This window comes from Pristis pectinata, chromosome 24 (genome assembly GCF_009764475.1).
Source record: "Pristis pectinata isolate sPriPec2 chromosome 24, sPriPec2.1.pri, whole genome shotgun sequence".
NCBI lineage: Eukaryota > Metazoa > Chordata > Chondrichthyes > Rhinopristiformes > Pristidae > Pristis > Pristis pectinata.
Genome location: NC_067428.1, coordinates 15,676,052 through 15,696,655, shown reverse-complemented (window position 1 = coordinate 15,696,655; position 20,604 = coordinate 15,676,052). Strand labels below are relative to the sequence as shown.

Here is a 20,604-nt window from a genome sequence, read left to right as displayed (position 1 = left end):
TGGTTGGCAATCAGTGGTGAGCGGGGTGCTGCAGGGGTCAGTGCTGGGCCTGCAACTGTTCATGGTATACATTAACAATTTGGAAGAGGGGACCGAGTGTAGCGTATCCAAGTTTGCTGATGACACTAAATAGAGTGGAAAAGCAAATTGTGCAGAGGATGCGGAGAGTCTGCAGAGAGATATAGATAGGTTAAGAGAGTGGGCAAGGCTCTGGCAGATGGAGTACAATATTGGTAAATGTGAGGCCTTCCACTTTGGAAAGAAAAATAGAAGATCAGATTATTATTTAAATGGTGAAAGGTTGCAGCATGCTGTTGTGCAGAGGGACTTGGGAGTGCTTGTGCACGAATCACAAAAGGTTGATTTGCAGGTGCAACAGGTTATCAGGAAGGAAAATGAATGTTGGCCTTCATTGCCAGAGGATTGAATTTAAGAGCAGGAAGGTTATGCTGCAACTGTACTGGTGAGGCCGCACCTGGAGTACTGTGTGCGGTTCTGGTCTCCTTACTTGAGGAAAGATATACTGGCTTTGGAGGCGGTGCAGAGGAGGTTCACCAGGTTGGTTCTGGAGATGAGGGGGTTAGCCGATGAGGAGAGATTGAGTTGCCTGGGACTATACTCGCTGAAATTCAGAAGAATGAGAGGGGATCTTATAGAAACATATAAAATTATGAAAGGAATAGATAAGAAAGAGGCAGGAAGGTTGTTTCCACTGGTAGGTGAGACTAGAACTAGGGGACATAGCCTCAAGATTCAGGGGAATAGACTTAGGACAGAGATGAGGAGAAACTGCTTTTCCCAGAGAACAGTGAATCTGTGGAATTCTCTGCCCAGGGAAGCAGTATAGACTACCTCATTAAATATATTTAAGACACAATTAGATAGATTTTTGCATAGTAGGGGAATTAAGGGTTATGGGGAAAAGGCAGGCAGGTGGATCTGAGTCCATGGCCAGATCAGCCATGATCTTATTGAATGGCGGAGCAGGCTCAATAGGCCAGATGGCCTACTCCTGCTCCTATTTCTTATGTTCACTAACCTGCCGTGTGAGGCTTTATTGAAAGCCATCTGAAAATCCAAATACACCACATCCACTACTTTCCCATCATTTACTTTACAAGGTACATCCTCAAAGAATAGGCAAATATGATTTCCCTTTTATAAATCCTTGTTGTTCAAGCATATTATTATTTTCTAAGTGTCTTGATATCACTTCCCTTATAAACTCCAGCATTTTTACAACAGTAGTTCATTGTTTTCTCTCTCTTTCCCTTCTTAAATAGTGGGGTTGTGCTTGCTATCCGCCAATCGGCAGGGACCTTTCCAGAATCCAGAGAATTTAAGAAAATTATAACACAAGCATCCATTTTCTCTGCAGCCACCTCTTAAAACTCTGGGATGCAAATCACCAAGACTATGGAATTTGTCAGGCTCATTAACTTCTCTAGTTCTATTTCTTTACCGATACTAATTTCTTTTACTTCCCGGATTCTTGGTTTATGATTATTTCTTGGGGAGATTGTTTTGATTTTTCTGTGAAGGCAGACACTAAGTGTTTGTGTATCTCTCAGCCATTTCCTTATTCCCCATAAAATGTCTTCCACTTCTCTCTATAAAGAACCCATGTGTGTCTTAGCCAATCTTTTTCTTTTTTTCATACAGCAGCTCTCCCAGGTTGTCTTTATATTTCTTGTTGATTTACTCTCATGTTCCCTTTCTATCAGGGAGTCACAAGGATCAGCAAGTAGGCAGAGTGGATACCACTGATCTGATCGTATTGAACGATGAAGCGGGTACAAGGGTCCATAAGGCAGACTCCCGCTCCTGTTTATAAGAACAGAAATTGATGCCGATATTCGGCAGGTTAGGCAGCATATACGGAGAGGGAAACAGAGTTAAATTTTCATGTCAGTAATTTTCATCAGAACTGGAAAAGTGAGAAAACAAATGTGCCTAAATTGCATAGACGGGGAGTGGTGGAGAGAACAAAGGGGATGTCTGAGATACGATGGAGATTAAGGTTGCCCAGGTGACACAATTGCTTTTGGTGCTATCTAAGACAGCTGATCTGTCTGGAGCAGTGTGAATAGAAGAAGGTGAATGAGGGCAGCAGAGATAAAACCAAAAGAAAAACATGCTGGAACTACGAGAAACAGAACACACTGGTTGCCGGAAATCTGAAATAAATGAGAATGCTGGATAGGGTCAGCAGATCCAGCTGAAAAAAAAAACCTGAGAGTTGATGTTACATTGGAATTGGCCAATTTAGACGCACTGGTTATTGTTGAATTCAATAATTTCAGATATAAATGATGTGCTGGTCCTTGAGTTTACATCAAGCTCCATTGGAAAAGTATAGGTGACCAAATGCAGAGAGATCACAGTGAAAGTGAGATGGAGACAACGTAATAGGTGACTAGAAGCTCAGGGTCACCCTTGTGGACTGAATGGAGGTGCTCTGCAAAACGGTCACTGTGTTTTGGTTTGTTCAGTGTAAAGGAAACCATGTCTTGGGCACCAAATCCAATACACAAACATGCAAGCAAATTGCTGCTTCACCTGGAAGGTATGGTTGGTTCCCTGGTTGGTGGGAAGAGACAAGGTAAAAGGGCAGATCTTACATGTCCTGAGATTGCATGGGAAAGTACTGTGAGAAGGGAAATGTTTGGTGGAGATAGGAGAATGGACTCGGGGGTTGCAGAGGAAATGGCCCCTTCGGAATGCTGAAAGGGAGAGGTGAGAAGATGTGTCTGTGATGCAACCTCATAAAGTGATGGAAGTTACAGAGGACAATCGGTTGAATGTGAAGACTGGTGAGGTGGAATGTGAGGACAGTGGCTGGGAGATGGGGATCAGAGCAAGTGTGGGGAATGAAGAAGATGCAGTGGAGCCCTGCTAACTATGGTAGAGAGGAAGCTGTAGTTAAGGAAAATGAAGACATTGCAGAAGCACTGACTTTGAAGATATTATCAGAATAAATGGGAGCCAGGGAAACTGCGAGCATGGAATGGTCCTTACAGGAAGCAGTTTGGGAGGAGGCTGGGCAAGGTAGCTACATGTGGGCTTGTAACCCTCAGCAGGTTCTGTTCTTATTTCGGATTTCTTGCAGAGTTTTTCTTTACATTTCATTTCCTGCTCCTATTTCTTAGGCAATGCATTGCTCCTCTCTCCCCGGATGGGAAGGGGGCGGGTCAACCAGCTTTCGGTGCTCCGAAGTGGAGCTTTCCGATGAGATACTCCAAAGCACTGCAGCTGGCCTTAACCCCAACACCAATACAATAGCTACTGAGCGCTCTGGGCCAAAGGGGAAAGCATTGGGAGAATCCACGTCTTCCTTCCTCGTCAGTACTTTGAGTTTCCCGCCCGAGATACAGGGCAGGTTTTGGAAAATGGGATTCTTGTTATCTCCAAGAGTGCCTGAGATAGTTGGAACTGTCTTCATAAAACTTTGCGCACTCCATTGATACACCCTGTAAAACAAACAGCGCCTTATCCTGAGAAATGTGGCATGGATTAGCAATGCAATAAAAAAAATCGGAGTTTTATTTAGTCACTGCAAGGCTGAGGAAGTGAGAATGAAGTAGAAATCGGGCTCTCTGTGGAAGTGGGGAGAGAATGGGGGGGGTCAAGAATGAGTGTAGAACGGGGGGAGCGGAGAACAGAGAGTGGGCAGAGAGGGAGGAGGAGATTGGAGGAAAGAGAGGTGGGAAGGAGAAAAGGGGAAAGAGAGAGGGGGAAAGAGTGTGGGGGAAGAGAGGAGGGGAGGGGGAGAGGGGAATGGGGAAGAGAGGGGGAGGGGATTTCCCACTGCAGGGGGTGGAGAACTGTGGCAGGGAGCGGGCAGCAGGTGAGAAGCTGGGCGGAGACCGGCAGCGGTTCACACTCAGTGAGAGGAGCAGAGCGCCGTGGGACACTGACCTCCCCCCAGCCCACCTCCTTACCCGGAAATCGGCGCGGGACCGAACGGTCCGGGAAGCACATCGAGCGCCCGGTGGACTGGGTGATACAGTTGCCCGAGTGCCGGGCCGAACCAGGTCTCCGGGGCTGGCATCGGGACGTGGGGCTGGCGGACAGCGGCGGCAGCAAACCCAGCACCAGCCCCACTCCCCTCCCCAACTGCTCGGAACAGCCGCGACCACCACCCCCCCCCCCCCCCCCGACCCCGTCCCACTCCGGGACACTCGGGATTCAGCGCCGCTCTCTGCCCGGTCCCACCGGCCCGCCGACATGCCCCCCTCCGCCTAGCGAGGAGAGTGGCCGGACGGTTCCACCAAGAGTCCGGGAGCGATGGCTGGTCGGGAGGACGCCGAGCGCCTGAGACCCCCTTCTTTCGGCCGCTTTCCGAGCCGCAGGCACTCGTGGATTTGGTGAGTAACCGAGTAACGGGATGGGGGAGCATCTTGGTGGCCGGTGGACTTTGACACCTCATCTCCCCTCCCCTCCCCTCATCTCCCCTCACGGGTTCTTGGGTTTAGCCCCACAGCCGGGGGTCCCGTCCAACGTGAGGGGAGCGGCAGTGCCACCAGCTCTCTCTTACTTGGTCAGCCTTTGAGCAGATCAGGCGAGAGAACCAGACCCAACTTTTCAGATCAATGACCCTTCATCAGAATTCTAAAGGGTGCTCTGGTCTGCACATGAAGGTGTAGCTCAAAAGGCCATTCAAACTGGGGGAGTGAAAGCATTTGTGATGGGGGAAGAGATGCTGCTCTCTGTCTGAGAAAGGAAAGGTCATAGTACAGGAGAGCCTAAAGATGAGCAGAGTATCTCAGTAGGAGGCACCGAGTATAGAAGAATATACCCATTGTTAGAGTCAGCACAGGGGAATATTCTGCAAAGGTAAAATTGGAGGATCTTTATCTGAATGCAAACTCTGTAGAAATGAATGGGTACAATCTAATAGCCATTACAGAGATGTAGTTACAAAGTGAGCAAGAGTGGGAATTAACTACTCAGAATACTTAAATATTTATAAGAGATAGGCAAAACAGCTAAGGAGGAGAGGTAGCCCTGATAATAATGGGTTGAAGGCAGCTGAGGAAAGGATCTTAGCTCAGAAAATCAAGAAATGTGGCTGGAGCTAATTAACAAGGGGGCAGAAAACATTGGTAGGAGTTGTCTATGGGCCCCTAAATACAACTGTTTAGGATGGACTGTCATTCAAGAAATTAATGGTGCATGCAACAAGGACAGTACAATAATCGTGGAGGCTTTAATCTACATGCTGACAGGGATAACCAAATTAGCAGCAATGGTGTGGAGGACCACTTCAGTGGGGAGTTAAACATAGGAAATAAGGAAAGACACTGAACAAATATTTTGTAGCTGAAAATCCAGTGTCATTATCACAGGAGGAAAAGGTTTTAGGAAAACTAATAGGACCAAAGGCTGACGAGTCCTGAGGTCCTAATGGTCTGCATTCCATGATCATAAATGAAATGGCTGCAGAGATTGTGGATATATTTATGATTACAACTGTAGAAAATTCATTGGATCCTGACAGGGTTCCGGGTAATGGGAAGACCACAAAGTAACATCCTTAAAAGGATGATGGAAAGTAGGAAAATTCAGACCAGTTAGCCTGATATTGGTCATTTGAGAAAATGGCAGAATACGATACTAAGTAGTAGCATAATATTTAGAAAATCATAATACCATCCAGCAGAGTCAATGTGTTTTGTGAAATGGAAGTTGTGTTTAATAAATTTATTAGCATCCTTTGAGAATGTAATGAGCAGGACAGTAAATGGAAACCAGTACATGTAGTGTATTTAGATTTCCAAAAGGCACTCAGTAAGATGCCACCAATGTTACTGAACAAGATATGAGTTCATGCGTTGTGAATACTTTATGAGCATAGATGGAGGCTTGGCTAACTAGTGGAAAATGGAATTGTGATAAATGGATCATTTCTAAGTTGGCAAGCTGTAATTAGTGGGTTCTGCAGGGATCAGTATTGGGGTGTCAACCATTTACAACGTCATTAATGACTTTAGATAGAGGAACTGAGTACATTGTAGCCAAGGTTACTGATGACACAAATATAAATGGGAATGCAATCAGGACAATAGCACAAACAGTCTGCAAAGGGATATAGATGGGTTAACTTGTGGGTAAACAAAAGGGCAGATGGAGTATAAAGGGAAATGTGAAGTTATGTACTTTGTTAAGAGGAATAGAAGAACAGAGATTTTTTTAAATGGAGAGAGATTACAAAATGCTGCTGTACAGAGGGCTCTCATGCATCCTACATCCTACATAAACACTTCTACTTAGGGGCCCATAGACAACTCCTACCAATGTTTTCTGCCCCCTTGTTATTTAGCTCCAGCCACACTTTTTGATTTTCTGAGCTAAGATCCTTTCTCTCAGCTGCCTTCAACCCATCCTTTATCATCAGGGCTACCTCTCCTCCTAAGTCATTTTGCCTATCTCTTGCAAAAATTAAGTTTCCTGAATAGTTAATTCCCACTCTTGGTCACTTTGCAACTACACATCTGTATGCTTATTAGATCGTACTCATTTATTTCTTTGGAAATTCATTTAAAAAGTTATGAATAGTGTTCATGTTTGGATAAAGATCCTTTAATTTGACCTTCAGATAAATTTTCCCTGTCCTGACTCTAACTAGGAGTATATTCTTATATTTATACACACTATCTCTTTCTGATGTACTCTGCTTATCATTAGGCTATATCTCATACATGAAACACGAGGTATTAGCATAAAGGTACAGCAAGCAGTTAGAAAGGCAAATAGAATGTAGACACAAGAGCCTGCAGATACTGTAATCTGGAGCAGAAAACAAACTACTGGAGGAACTCAGCAGGTCAGGCAGCATCTGATGCAAGGTCTTCAAGATCCAGATGGACCCATTTTTGCTCTACTGCAGAGTCAAGGGTTACAGAGAACAGGCAGGAAAGTGGATCTGAGGCTAAGGTTAGGTCTTATTGTCTGGTGGAGTGGATCATGAGGCTGGATGACCAACTCCTGATTCTGTTTCTTATGTTCATGAATGCTTATTAGATTTTTATCCCAGTTTTATTTAACTTCTTTTGAACTCAAATATCCCAGCTGTTGTGGTGGGATTTCAAAAGGTATGTAAAGGCCATCATGCCAAGTGTTGGATGCTAGTTCAGTAACTTATCCACGACACTACCGTACCCAAACCAATATGAGATGGCTCTTAACCACCCTCTGAGAGGGCCCTGCAAGCCGCCCAGTTCAAGGGATGGAAACTGAATGCTGAGTCCAGCTTTTGATACCCACATCTTGGCAGCAAAAAATTAAAAATAAAATCTGCTTCTTCTGCCCTTCGGGCAGTAGGTTTCAAACCAAAACCACTTGTTACATGAAAACACTTCTGCTCTCTTCTCTGGTTCTTTCATTGATCACCTTCAACCTGTGTCCCTCTCAGCCCACCCACCCCTCATCACTGGGAAGAACTTCAGTTGTCCTGGTTTAGAAGAGCCCAAATAGTCTGTCAGCTAACCCTCTGTGCTCTAGGGAGAACAGTCCAACATCCCCGGCTGCAGCACCTGTTGGCACAGGTTCTCAAAGGACAGACTCCATCAGCCACAGCCCCTGTCTACGTTACTCCCTCCATTAACCTGAGCTTATTCAGAACCCTGCAGCCTAACACGCACCCATCACCCACTGACCTACACTGGTTCCTGGTTAAGCAATGCTTCCATTTTAAAATCCTCACTCTTGCTTCCAAATCCATCCTCTGCCCTCACTATCCCTGCATCCCATTCTCGCCTGAAAACCCTCCAAGATCTCCAATTCCAGCCTCTTGCACGTATCAATTTCCATCGCCCCTCCATTGCCGGCCATCCCTTAAACTGTCTGGAACTCGATCCTTAAACCCTCCTCCCAACCCTGTCCTCCTTACCCCCACTGCCTTTAAAACACTCCTTATGCCAGTAATGCTTTCTGCAACAAGCTGTTTTACCTCTTGTCATGTGAGACATCTCATTCAGTTCTGACAGTGTCAGTTGGGCTGTGGAAACACTACATGTCGGTCTTCCTGTGTCTGAGTGCAGGATGTTGCCTCAGGCTGTATGTGCATTGATCCAGAGGCCAGCTGCTGGGTTAGACGTGGGCACTGATGCAAGGCTTGAGCTTGTGTTGGCAATGATCGGTGATATTGGCAGATTGTGATGGCGGGCGTGGCTGCTGCTGTAGGTATTGTTTGTTTCTCTAACCTCCCCCCACCCCCGCCCCCCAAGTAAATAGGTCGTGGCTTCAAACACCACCGCTTGGTGCAGGGAATCCAGGTTGATGTTCCTGTGCAATTCTACCCCACTACCAGGGTAGGACCTTACACCACAGCCCTGTCTGCACACCCAGTTATCGGCCCTGGAGTGTGGGAGGAAGGGCAGAGCAGTTGCCTCAGTTCCTTGGCCATCACTGATAAATAACGGATTATTGGCTTATAGTCACATGCATTTAGTGGGAGCTTGCTGTGCAGACTTTGGTTGCAGCATTCCTATGTCCAGAGTGTCTGCTGCCCCCCCCCCCCCACCCCCACTCCCACCCCCACTCCCACCGGTCATCCAGGTCCAGCCATGTCTGCCCCCCCAGACCCTCAGCTGTGTCTGCCCCCCTAGACCTCCAGCCATGTCTGACCCCCTCACAAGTCCAGCAGTGTCTACTCCCACCCCCCCTCCCAGACCTCCAGCCACGACTGCCCCCAGACATCTAGCCATGACTGCAGGCCAGACGTCCAGACGTGCCTGCACTCTACATTGGCTGTGTGGCACTTTGAGGCAACCTTTTAAACTTAAGTCTTGAAGCCTGTGCGGCTGGCGTGGGCTGGTGGGTTTGTTGACTCCCTGCCTCCTGCCTGAAAGCAGACTCACTTCATCTTCCCAAGTGAACATCGACCCACGGAGTCCAAGCCTCCTCCTTGCCCCACACGTACCGACTGCCCTGGTATCTGAGGCAACGGTTCTGCAGATGACCCATAAGGGCAGGTTGGAGTTTGTCTGCGATGCCTACTGCAGATGAATAGCCAGCTAGAGTCATGTGGGAGGCGACACACACCAGTCTGGGGTTGGGGCTGAGGCAGGGTCACCACATTGCATCTGGCAACACGTTTCTCCTGCTTCTGCTGCACAATTGGTTCTGGCTGAGGCACTGATAAAATTCAACCAACTTCTCCCCTTCTGTCTCCCCGACCTCCCTCTCTGACTGTCCGATGCACTGAACCGGTGGCAACCCTCCTCCCAGCACTGAAACCATGAGCAGCTCCCCCTTAGAAACCTTTACTCTCCCATCCAATACCTCTGGAGGCATCTCAATATTGCCCCCTGATGGTGGGATGCCTCCCTTGCTGTCGGGATGTGTTCCGACTGGGTTATGTTCAGCAACTGCTGGCAACTCTGGAGCACTTTCAGTCTTCTCAGATGCTCCTACAGACTGACTCCCAGCAGAGTAGGAGAGCCGCTTAATGTTTGGTCAAAGGAGATAGTTTTAGGTAAGCTAAGATAAGGTATCTTTATTAGTCACATGTACATCGAAACTCACAGTGAAATGCACCTTTTGTGTAGAGTGTTCTGGGGGCAGCCTGCAAGTGTCGCCACGCTTCCGACGCTGACATAGCATGCCCACAACTTCCTAACCCGTACGTCTTTGGAATGTGGGAGGAAACTGGAGCACCCAGAGGAAACCCACGCAGCACGGGGAGAGAACGTACAAACTCCTTACAGACAGTGACCAGAATTGAACCCGGGTCACTGGCACTGTAAAGCGTTATGCTAACCGCTACACAACCGTGCCTGCCTAGGAGAGAGAGGGGCAGAGGCTTAGGGAGAAAAATTCCAGTGTTCTGGCCTGGTTCGGGCTGCCAATGTTGGAGCGATTCAATTTGGAGGTCAGTAAGAGGCTGCCTGAGTGCAGGGATCTCATTGGTTATGGAGCTGGAGGGTTTGCAGAGACACAGAGGGGATTGGGAAGAAAGGTGATGGGTGTGAGGTAGGACATGGGCACCTCAGGTTATGAAGGCTGGAACACAGGAGGCTGCCATCTGAAGATGGCAGAGGCAGCAAGAAGAGTTGGAGACATGGATGATCAAAGGTGATGTTACAGAGACGGAAGACACCGGGTTTGAGGAGTGACGGGCAATGAGGCTGCAAACAGCTGGTTGTTCTACAAATTCAGGGTCAGGGCGTACTTTAAATCTGGGATCGATAGAGATGTAACATAGAACAGTACAGCAGAGGAACAGGTCCTTCTGCACAATGTTGTGCAGAACCAATCAAGATAGTGATGCCAAATTAAACGAATCCCTTCTGCCCGTACATGGTCCATATCCCTCCATTCTCTGCATATTCATGTGCCTTTCTGAGAGCCTCTTAAACACCTCCATCGTATCTGCCTCTACCACCACACCTCGGAGTGCATTCCAGGCACCCACCACTCTCTGTGTAAAAACGCTTGCCCTGTACATCTCCTTTGAATATTCCCCCTCTCACCTTAAAGGCACACCCTCTAGTATTAGACATTTCAACCCTGGGAAAAAGATACTGGCTGTATACCCTATCTATGCCTCTCATAATTTTATCAACTTCTATCAGGTCTCCCCTCAGCCTCCAGTAAAGAGAATGGAAGCAATGCAGGTGGATAAAATATTGATTGACCATTATCCTATTGAATGGCTTCCTCCTGTCCACATCTTCTCCCTGTCTTTGATGGACATAACCCAACATCAGCCACAATGCCTCAGCTATAAGAGGAGCTCAGTGCAACAGCCCAGGGTGAGGGTGAGGAGGAGTGGGGTGACAAGGTTAGCAGAGTAGGAGATGCTAATGCCTCAGTGGTAGACCCTTTACTCTCTAATGTGAGCAGGACATGGCTGTCATTTTTTAAATGAAAATTGTGACAAAAATCCTCACAGCTGTGGCAGGGTGTCCTTGTGAATCCCATGCGGTACTTTCTCCACTGTAAGAGGCTCAGGGCATTTAATGTTTGTAGGAACATTCCTTTATCACCTGCTGAAGGGTAATAATCCTTGTTCCAAGGTGCAAGGGAATACTGGCTGATCTTTGGGAGACTCGTGTTGTGACACTGTGCTGTGGGGCTGGGCTGCAGATATCAGCTGAACTGATGTTTTTAAGGTTTGAGAAGTATTGCAGGCAGAGGGGAGGGGCACAGATTTGGTTCGGGGTGAAATGGATAACTGCAGCGCAGGATATGAGGAAGTGATCCAGCCCCTCGAGCCTGTTCCTCCGTACAGTACGATCGTAGCTAATCTGTGACGTAATTCCATTCACCTCTCATTTACCTGCATCCCTTATCCTTTCAGTTAACAGAAATCAATCATTAACAATTACTATTTATGGGGCAAGTTTCAGATGCCCCCCCCCCCACTCTCTAGCTTTAGGGGTGTTTCCAAACTTCACTGATTTTTAGACTCTGCCTCCTGATCCCAGACACCCCAACTAGCAGAAGTTTCTCTCTGTACTATAAATTCTCCGTAATATCCTGAAAGCTTCACTCAAATCTCCCTTTAATCTCTGTATTCCTGGGACAATGTCTGTGTTTGCGTAATCTCACCTTGTAATTAAATGCTTGAAGTTCAGTATCACTGATCTAAATCCACACTGCACTCGGTCCCTCCAATATATCCTCCCAAAGGCTTGGAGCCCAGAGCTGCTCCTAGTGTTAGTGATATTCATTGGGATATAAATATTGGTCCCAGAACAATGGAAAGGACTTCCCCACGCTCTACTTTGAAGCAATGCAGTAGAATCTTTAACATCCACCTAAGAAAGCAGCAGGGTCCTTGGTTTAAGATCTCATTTCAAAGTACTATATAAATGCACATTAATAGCTTTATCCTTCCTGCTCTAGGGGTTGAGAAATGGAGCTAGACGTAGTGAAGGTCATGTGGCTCTCTGCTGCCACCATGTTCTGGCTGTTTGAACTGCTGCTGGTCCCCTCTATCACCCCAGCACCGGGTACCAGCCTGAGACATGTAACTTCATTGTATCTCTGAGCTCTCCACAGACATGGACAATGTTGGAGTACAGTGACAGCAACTCCCACAAGTAGCAAAATGATTTGGCTTCCTGCGATTGACTGAAGAAAATTGTCCCTGAGACACAAGTGCAAGAGAAGACCATTCAGCCCCTCTAGTCTGTCCCACTATTCAATCAGACTTTGACTGATCTGTCCAGGCACCCACTTGTTCCAGTGACCTTTAATCCTGACCCCTACAAACATCTAAGTCTCTCGGCGTTGACATTTTCAGGTGATCCCCAGCCTCCAGGAGTGCAGACAATTTGGATCCCACTGCCCTCTGAGTGAGGAAGAGCTTCCTGCCATCAGCTCTGATGGTCGGGCACACGTTTTTAGGTTCTGCCCTGCTGTCCTGGGGCCCCTGTACCACAGGAAGGACTTTCAATCTCTCCACCCAAACAAATCCATTCATCATCTTAAACAACAAGCAAGCTGCTGGAGGAACTCAGCGGATCAGGCAGCACCTGTGGAGGGAAATGGGCAGTCGGTGGTCTCGACCCAAAAGGTCAACTGTCTGTTTCCCTCCACAGATGCTGCCTGACCCACTGAGTTCCTCCAGCGGTTTGTTTGTTGCTGCAGATTCCAGCATCTGCATTCTCGTGTGTCACAATCACCGCAAATTCCCCAGTCAGTCTCTATTGCTCCAGGGGTTACATGTGTAGTCTGTACAAACTATCCTCATGATTTAACCTTTCTAGACAAGGAATCATTCATTGAATCAATCAGTTCTTGCACCAGCTCTAAGAGGGGTAGGTCTCACCCAGCCACTCACATTTAGTTTGAACTTGTGCTGATTGGTTTTATTCCTTCTCATCTCTAATTGGTGTATCCTAACTCTTGGGTTTTCCATTGGGAATTCTCCTGTCTGAGGTATTTGGATAGGGCAGGTTGCTCTGACTTATTGAAAAGCAAAAACCCGCAGATTCGGAAAATCAAAAATAAAACCAAAATGTTGGAAACACTCAGGATGTCAGGCAGCATCTGTGGAGAGCGAACAGAGTTAATGGTTCAGATGGATTAACCTGAGCCTTGAACTTTTTTCCTCTCTCGTTCAGTGCTGCTGGATCTTCCAACTATTTCTAGCACCCTCTACTTTTATTTCTTGTGGGACTTTTCTTGCCTCATTGCATCCAATGGTGTGCTGAGATGTCCGATATTCCAGGGCTAGCCCTCAGAGTTATTCCTGGGATGAAGGAACTCCTCCCTTTCCCCATCCTGGCCCAGACACTGGCCAGGGTCAGCAAAGAGTCAAACCAGATGCTGCTGGAAAGTTATGTGTGAAGCTGGAGCCTGCTATTTCCCTGTTCTGATGAAGTCCTGAACTCCCTGCAGACTTGCCCTGGGACAGTGCGTCAACAACCTCAGCTGATCTTTAGGTTCTAAATAAAACATGAAGAGTCCTCCATGACTGTTGGAAGGGAAATCAAAGTCTTTCTCCAGCCTTGCTGGAGCAGTCAGTGGAATTCATTGAGAAAATAAGTTTGGACCTTTCTCAGACTTGTGTGAACCCAGCCCGATCTGAGCACTGTCCCTTGAGAGACAAGATTCTAAAATAATAGATCACTTAGCATGTATTTATAAATGCAGGTTGTGTGCTTATAAAACATTATCTCAAGTCGAGTGTTCTCACTGGAGCTTGGGATCCTGCTTCTCACAGACCATAGAATTTTCCCTGCACTGCCAATCGCCCTCAGTGATGTCATGACTAAACAGATTTACATTTCTGCAGCAATTTTTTACACTCCTGTTGGGGGGGGGGGGGGTGTCCCTCACCAACACTGCCCTTAAAGAATGCTTTGAAGGGTGGTCTTTGTTATAATGTGGAAGGGCTGCAGCCAGTGTGTGCACGGCTAGATCCCACAAATAATGTAGCAATACTGGTCAGAAAATCTGTTAGTGATATTGGTTGGGGGTAGAAATATCGCATGGAGAATGTCGCTCTTCAGACAGTGGCGTCTTTTGCATCTGGTCAAGTGACGATCTGAGATCTCCATATCTGAGGGTGGAGCTCGAATCCATGGCCTCCTGACTGGGGCTGACAGCAATGTCCACCGAGCCCTATTGCTGACACATAATGCTTCTGCTACAAAGCATTGTGTGTCAGCTATAGGGCTCCGTGGACATTACTGTCAGCTACACAGCATCTGGCAGCTTAACTGTTACCTTGCAACACAGAAGGCCACTTGGCCCATCAAACCCTTGCCAGCTCTTTGAAAGGGCTCTTTGTCAAGCCACACTCCACTGTACTTTCCCCACAAGTGATATTAGGAGCACTTTTTTTTAATCTGACAAGTAGTTTGGGTGGGGAATGCATGGCCAGGGCTAGTCCTGGAAGCAGATTCAATTGTAGCACTGGGAGCTGGAAGGGTACCCAAAAGGGAAGAATTTGCCGTACTGTGGGAAGAGGACAGGGGAGTGGGACCAGCTGGATAATTCTTGTGTAAAGCCATTCCAGACTCATTGGGCTGAATGGCCTCCTGCGCTGTGATTCTGTTCCCCTTTTCAATATCTTTCCAATATTGAATCTCCTTCGACTGCTCTTTCAAGCAGTGCACTGCAGGTCATAATGACTCCCTACAGCGCATCGTTCATCCCGTCCCTCCCTGACTGTTGTCCATCCTCCTCCTGTTGAACTTCCTCTGGTCACGGGTTCACCCATTGCTGGACCCGATTCCCCGAACTAACTACATCAAATGGCCTCAAACTCCTGAACATTCGCTCAATCCCTGTATAACCCTCACTCCTGTGGTTCAAACTTCATTGGCACAATAAGCACACTGGGAGGTCCTGGATGTGACAAACTCTCTGCAAGTGTAGGTTTGTTTTCTAAATCAACTACAACAAAAACATCCATTGATATGTTGCCTTTAATGGACCAAAATATGCAAGAAGCTTCACAAGAAGGAGTCTGAAACTAACGTCTGACACCAGAGACATTGGGACTGCTGACCAAACCTCAGTGGGAGAGCCAGGTTTAAGAAGTGATGAGAGAAGAGAGACAGAGAGGTTTGGGGAGGAGAATTCAGATCTCGGGCCCAGGTAGCTGAAGGCACGGCAACCAATGAGAATCGGAAGAGATATCTTTTCCCAGCTGACATCTGGTAGTGGTGAGGTGTCGTAGGTGTCCCCTTACATGAAGGGTGTTGGACACAATAACAACAACAGTGCAATCATCATGCAAATGTTGAAGCCCACATGTAAATTTGCAGACAAAATCTACGTGTTTGATCTAAAAATCAAATCTGGTAGGTGAATAAGAATGCTAATATAGTGCGGTTGTGCACATGTGGGCAGAGAGTGTGGAACCAGCGCAAACAAGATGGGCTGAATGGCCTGTTGGGTCTGTGATTGTCCAAGTGATTTGATTCAGCCGAAGGCAGCCTGTGATCCGTTGGTGTAGCAGGCCTCCTATTAGTGTGACAGCAGATCAAAAGGATTTCAGGGGTCTGAATTGCTTTGGGATGTCCAAAGCTTGTCAACAGTCCATATTAAATGCAGACTGACAGTTTTATCTCTCCTGCAAGAGTAGAGCAATGGAGCGACAAGAATTGTGTAGCTCTCTGCTGCCACTGTGTGTTGGCTGCTGGAAATGCTGTTGATCCCACTTTCACCACAGTGCCAGATACTAATTTGTTGTCATATGCACAAGTATGGTGAGGTACAGGTACAATGAAATGCTTGCAGTAGTATCACAGACATGTACATTCAGACAACAACCATCAAAACATGGAATGCATGAATTGTACAAAACAGTGAAGAATACAAAAGACATCAGTGCAAAAAACCACAATCAGACATTCCTCCTTACTGCCTCTCCAAGCTCTCCAGGGATAGTAAGTTATGATCTGGCTTCTTGTGACTGAGAGAATAAAACTGCTCTGGACACACAGCAACAGGAGATTCCACCATTCAATCAGACCGTGACTGATCAGTGTCTTAACACTGTGCACCCATTTGCTTCAGTGATCTTTATCCCCAGATCCCACCAAATATCCATCGCGCTCAACAGTGGCACTTTCAGGTGACTCACCTCCCAGCCTTGAGAGGATCCCTGCGCTCTCTGAGAGGAAGAGACCCAATGGCTGGGCACACATGTTAATGTCCTGTCCTCTTGTTCTGGGGCCCCTACACCAGACGAAAGACCTTCAATCTCCCCACCCAAAATCAATTCCTTTGATCATCACACCTGCTGGCTGGGTGCTGGATGTTTTCATGGTTGACGCTGAGCTGCGCTCCCTCCTGTCCCGATGCCATGCCAGGGGGCAGAGTGGGTGCAGGTGGGAGGTCACCAACAGTACTAGGATCAGGGACGTTCTGGCACTGCCTGTGGGGAAGCTCTGGTGCTGGTGAATTGTGTGGGACAAGGGAGCGGAGGCCGGGATATCAGCACAAATTGGGGTGGTTTGAACTCTGCGAGGTGATAGGTTTGAGGCATAGATTTAGTGGGTTGGGGAGGTGGGGAATGGGAATGCAGGAAATTTGGTGTAGGTGTCCTGGGTGGGTCCTTTCAGTGTGGGACCAAGTTGTCCTGGGACTGCCAGATGATGGGCACCCAGGGACACTGTTGTCCTTCGTTCCCTTCGATGCTCCCACGGGAAAGTTGCATGGGGAGTAGCGCTTCATGTGCTGCCCCGACAGAAATCAAGGTGGAGAGATGGCTGGTCAAAGTTTCCAAGTGATGCAAAACAACGCTGAAATGGACTTTGTTGTGTTCCACCCGAGGTCACTGAAATAAACCGAGTCATGCCATGGCATTGACTCCTGATCCGAGAGTCAGCACTTCTGACAATGCAGCATTCCCTCAGTCCCACGATGGGAGAGCCAGCCTCAATCATGTGTCTGTATCTCTGAAGCTGGGCTGGAGCCACAATCCTCTGACTGAGGTGGATGGAAGTGATCCCACAATCACTACCTTGAGGACCAGTGTCCTGGAACTAATATTTAACTGTGGGCCAATTATATGGATGTTCTCACATTGCTGTTTATGGGATGTTGCTGCATTCAAATTGTCCCCTACACTACAGCAGTCTCTACACTTCAGAGTGCTTCGTCAACTGTGAGGCACTTTAGGATTGATGACAGGTTCTAGGGAAATGCAGACCTCTCTCATAGGGCAGTAAAAGAATGAACAACACATCTGTAGCTAGTGTTCTGATATCAGGGTTTTAGGGGGTCATTGTTCCTGGATCTCGTGTTGAGAAGAAGGTTGTTCAGTGGAAGTGGTTTTATTGGCCAAATGAACCCCAACACAGAAGTAACAGCCCAGTGCTATGGAGCACCTGCAGTCTCTTGTGAGCCCAGAACTATGGGCCCAGTCTCTTACGGCAAATAAATCACATGGAGTTGCAGAGACTTCTGGAACATTCTGAAGTGCCAAAGCCATACTTTGAAAAAATAAAAGTGTGTCAAATGGAGTGAGATACTGTATACTCAAACCTTGAAGAGAGACTGAGATCGAGCTCTCTGCACCACAGTGTAATTAGTGCACCGAGCAGCCCATTCAGATGATAACTACCACCACAGAGTGGTGCGGGGACAAGCAGACTGTGAGCCACCCTGGGGTGATGGTCAGACTGACCCCTCCCCGCCAAGGCAGAGAGGGTGGGAGGACTGTCAGACTTGACTCCCTCTCACTGTGCCTTTAAATTCCTCACCCTACCCCATCCCATTGTCCTCTGAGCCTTTTGCAAGGCACAAATGTTTTCAAACTGTTCGGTGGTGTGAATCAGTGTCCCACATCGTGACCAACCCAGTCATCTTTTCCATTAGTGTCTCCATCCTTAAGGATTGCTTCATACTGGAAACCTCTACTGTAACCACTAGCTTGGGGCAATGGGGAATAACCCAGGCCACTCAGTCTCCTTTGCTGTTTAGACCTCGCCAGATGTTGAAAAGATTGTTGCAGTCCCTATTTACTTTCAACCTCCCCGCCAACAACCCCCCCCCACCCCCCACACCTATCTTGACTGGCTCCTGATCCTGTCCCCTGTGGAACAATGCAGAGCAGAAGAGGCAGGAACTTGTATTTTCCTCGTGCTTCCAATGTCCCAAGTTGGCACACAAGAACAGAGAACAATTCTGAGCCACAAAAGGTGATATTAGGACATGTCCAAAAACTTGATCAAACGGGGAGTGTCCTAAGGGAAGAGAGAATAGTGGAGAATTTAGGGGGAGAACTCCAGAGCTCAGGATCATGGCAGCTGAGGACCCATGGTGAGATGATGAAGGACGGGGTGATGAAGAGGCAAGGATTGGAGGAGTGGGTGGTGGGGCTGGAGAAGTTGACAGGAATAGGAAGGGAGCTACGGCAGGAGGGGTTAGAATGAGGAGGTTTTTCAGCCCTTTAACCTATTGTTATCTCCATTCTATTTGCCTTCATTTAGGGTGCTTAATATCCTTTTGCATAAGAGAAATCAAACTCCCTTTTGTAATTTTCCTTGACCCTCAGTCTCAGCAGTTTCTTGTGGGTGGGAGAGGAGGGGAGAGGGTTTAAGATACTCACTGTCCTTTGTGAGGAGATGCACTTCCTGACATTAACATAGAATGGCCAGACACTCTATCAGTCTAGACAGTGCCCAAAAGATCCTTAAATATTTTTGTTCTTGTGGTGGGTAACTTGCCGAGACGTTTCTACTCGTTTTGCGGCCAGTAGCCTAGTCCTGCCATTAATCATTCTTCACTCCTACTGCGCACTGGTGAGGGCACATGTGTAATTGGCCTGTGGTCACCATCCCCAGTTCAGCCTTGGAAGAGGAGGCCAGAGGGCACACTTTAGGTTCCCAGTCACATGCCCAAGGCCTGGGCCACAACTGAAATGCCTCACTGCTGCACCAGACTTTCTGGAAACCAGTCACTAATGTCCAGGGAAGGAAGTCTGCAGTCCTTACACAGTCTGGCCTATCTGTGGCACATAGCAATATCTGAACCTTTAGCGCCCTCTGACATTACCCAGAAAGCCCCTCAGTTTACGTGCAATCAGAGATAAGCAGTAAATGTGATGGCTGTAACCCTAACACAGTGTGAGTGCAGGAAAGCTACCCGACCAAACTCCATAATGTGATTAAAATGTCACTCAACTCTAAACACCCCACCACTGGTGTGACGTAGTGTGTAAGGAAAGCACACTTGCAGCTACATTCATGCACAGTCCAGATGGATTAGTGCATGAGTGTGTGTGGAAGCGTGAGTGTGTGGGGAGCTTATCTTATGAAAAAATAACATTTTTCATGATTCTGTGTGCACATGTGTAGGCCATTTATTGTGTGTAGCCATCTATTGGCCAGCTATTGTGTAATAGGCCATCTATTGTGTGTGCACGTGTTTTTGCATCTGCATGTGTGTTCATGTTCATGTGGTTTTGCATGTGCACCTGTGTGTGTGTTTGCACATGTATCTGTGTTGTGCCCACATGCATGTGGGTGTGTTTTATGTGCACCCGTGCTCATGTATGTGTAAGAGTGCATGTGTATCTGTTAGCACATGTATGTAGGTGTGCATGTATGTGTGTCTGGTGTGAGTGAGTGATCCTGAGGAGGTATCTCTTAGAACCAGCAGAGGGAAGACTGGAGATGTGTGAAGAATGGGCGATGCTGGAGCCACTGACATCTGGGACCAATTAGGAGTTAAACTGCTGATATTAACAGAGGGAGGCCACAGACGCATGTAAAGGCAGAGCTGAGTGGTGGAATGGGGCGGTGGGGGGAAGGGTTGAGGGGTGATCCCTGGCCCAAAACCCCATTCAGCTGGTGAAGGAGAGGAGCCAGCCAGAAGGACAGGACAGCCTGTGAGGGTAACACGAACCGGAGGGGTTAACTGAGCTCTGAGATCCCACCCCTGCTTGGGGCTGTGACGCACGGTGCCGGCTGTGCGGGAGGCAAACTGTGAGTGGCTCCAACTGCAGAGAAACCCGCAGTCACTGCTGGCTGCTAGTCCGGAGACAGCTTTCAGTGTGGAGGGAGGGAGCAGGAGGGTTTGGGGGTTGGGGGGCGGCTGCAAAGGACAGAGAGAAGCCAGCCTCCCCTCCCACTGCAAGGGAGGAGCATGGAAAGTGCTGAGGCAGTTGGACACAGAGGGAGTGCTCTTCCGGACGTAATGGAGGGACCTACAGGGTCGCGGCAATGCATCCGTGTGGCGGGAGTTGACCCCTAACGCTGGCCAGGGTCTCTGTCTGGTGAGCAGCTGCTGGCTCCGCCAGAGAGGCCGGTGTCTGGGCAGCAACATGAGTCTGCCCAGCAGCTGCACGTTCCTGCCGACGGTGGAAAAGGTGCCCGGGCTGGGAGGTGGCAGCGGCTCACCCTTCTCCGTCAACCATCCCATCAATATCGTGCAGAAGCGAAGGCGGTAATGCTGCTGTCATCTTCTCCATCCACTTCTCCGCGCTTTACGTGATCTTGTGAGGGGTGTGGGGATGGGGGCGCACGCGTGTGGAATGAAAGGATGGGGCTGAGGGAGGAACTAGGGGACAGGATTAGATTGGGAAACCAGGGTGGCGCAGACCAAGGGGGTGGAAAGGTTTGGGTTGTGAGATTGAGTAGGGGTCGGGCGAGGGAGGGATAGGAAGAGGGGCTAGGAGGGAGCAGCAAT

At 48.0% G+C, this 20,604-nt stretch overlaps 1 protein-coding gene across 4 annotated transcripts in view; it reads left to right on the top strand.

Moving 5' to 3' along the window:
• The window catches only part of LOC127582419 (cAMP-specific 3',5'-cyclic phosphodiesterase 4C-like), a 199,690-nt gene that overhangs the window by 120,639 nt on the left and 58,447 nt on the right, over positions 1-20,604 (top strand). The window contains exon 1 of one of the 4 annotated variants that reach the window (XM_052037641.1): positions 3,854-4,367. The exons of the other annotated variants lie outside the window; for them this stretch is intronic. Coding sequence (XP_051893601.1) covers positions 4,288-4,367 — 80 coding nt within the window. The 5' untranslated portion in view covers positions 3,854-4,287. Of the gene's footprint in view, positions 1-3,853; positions 4,368-20,604 lie in introns of those variants that run through there. 4 annotated transcript variants of the gene reach the window in all.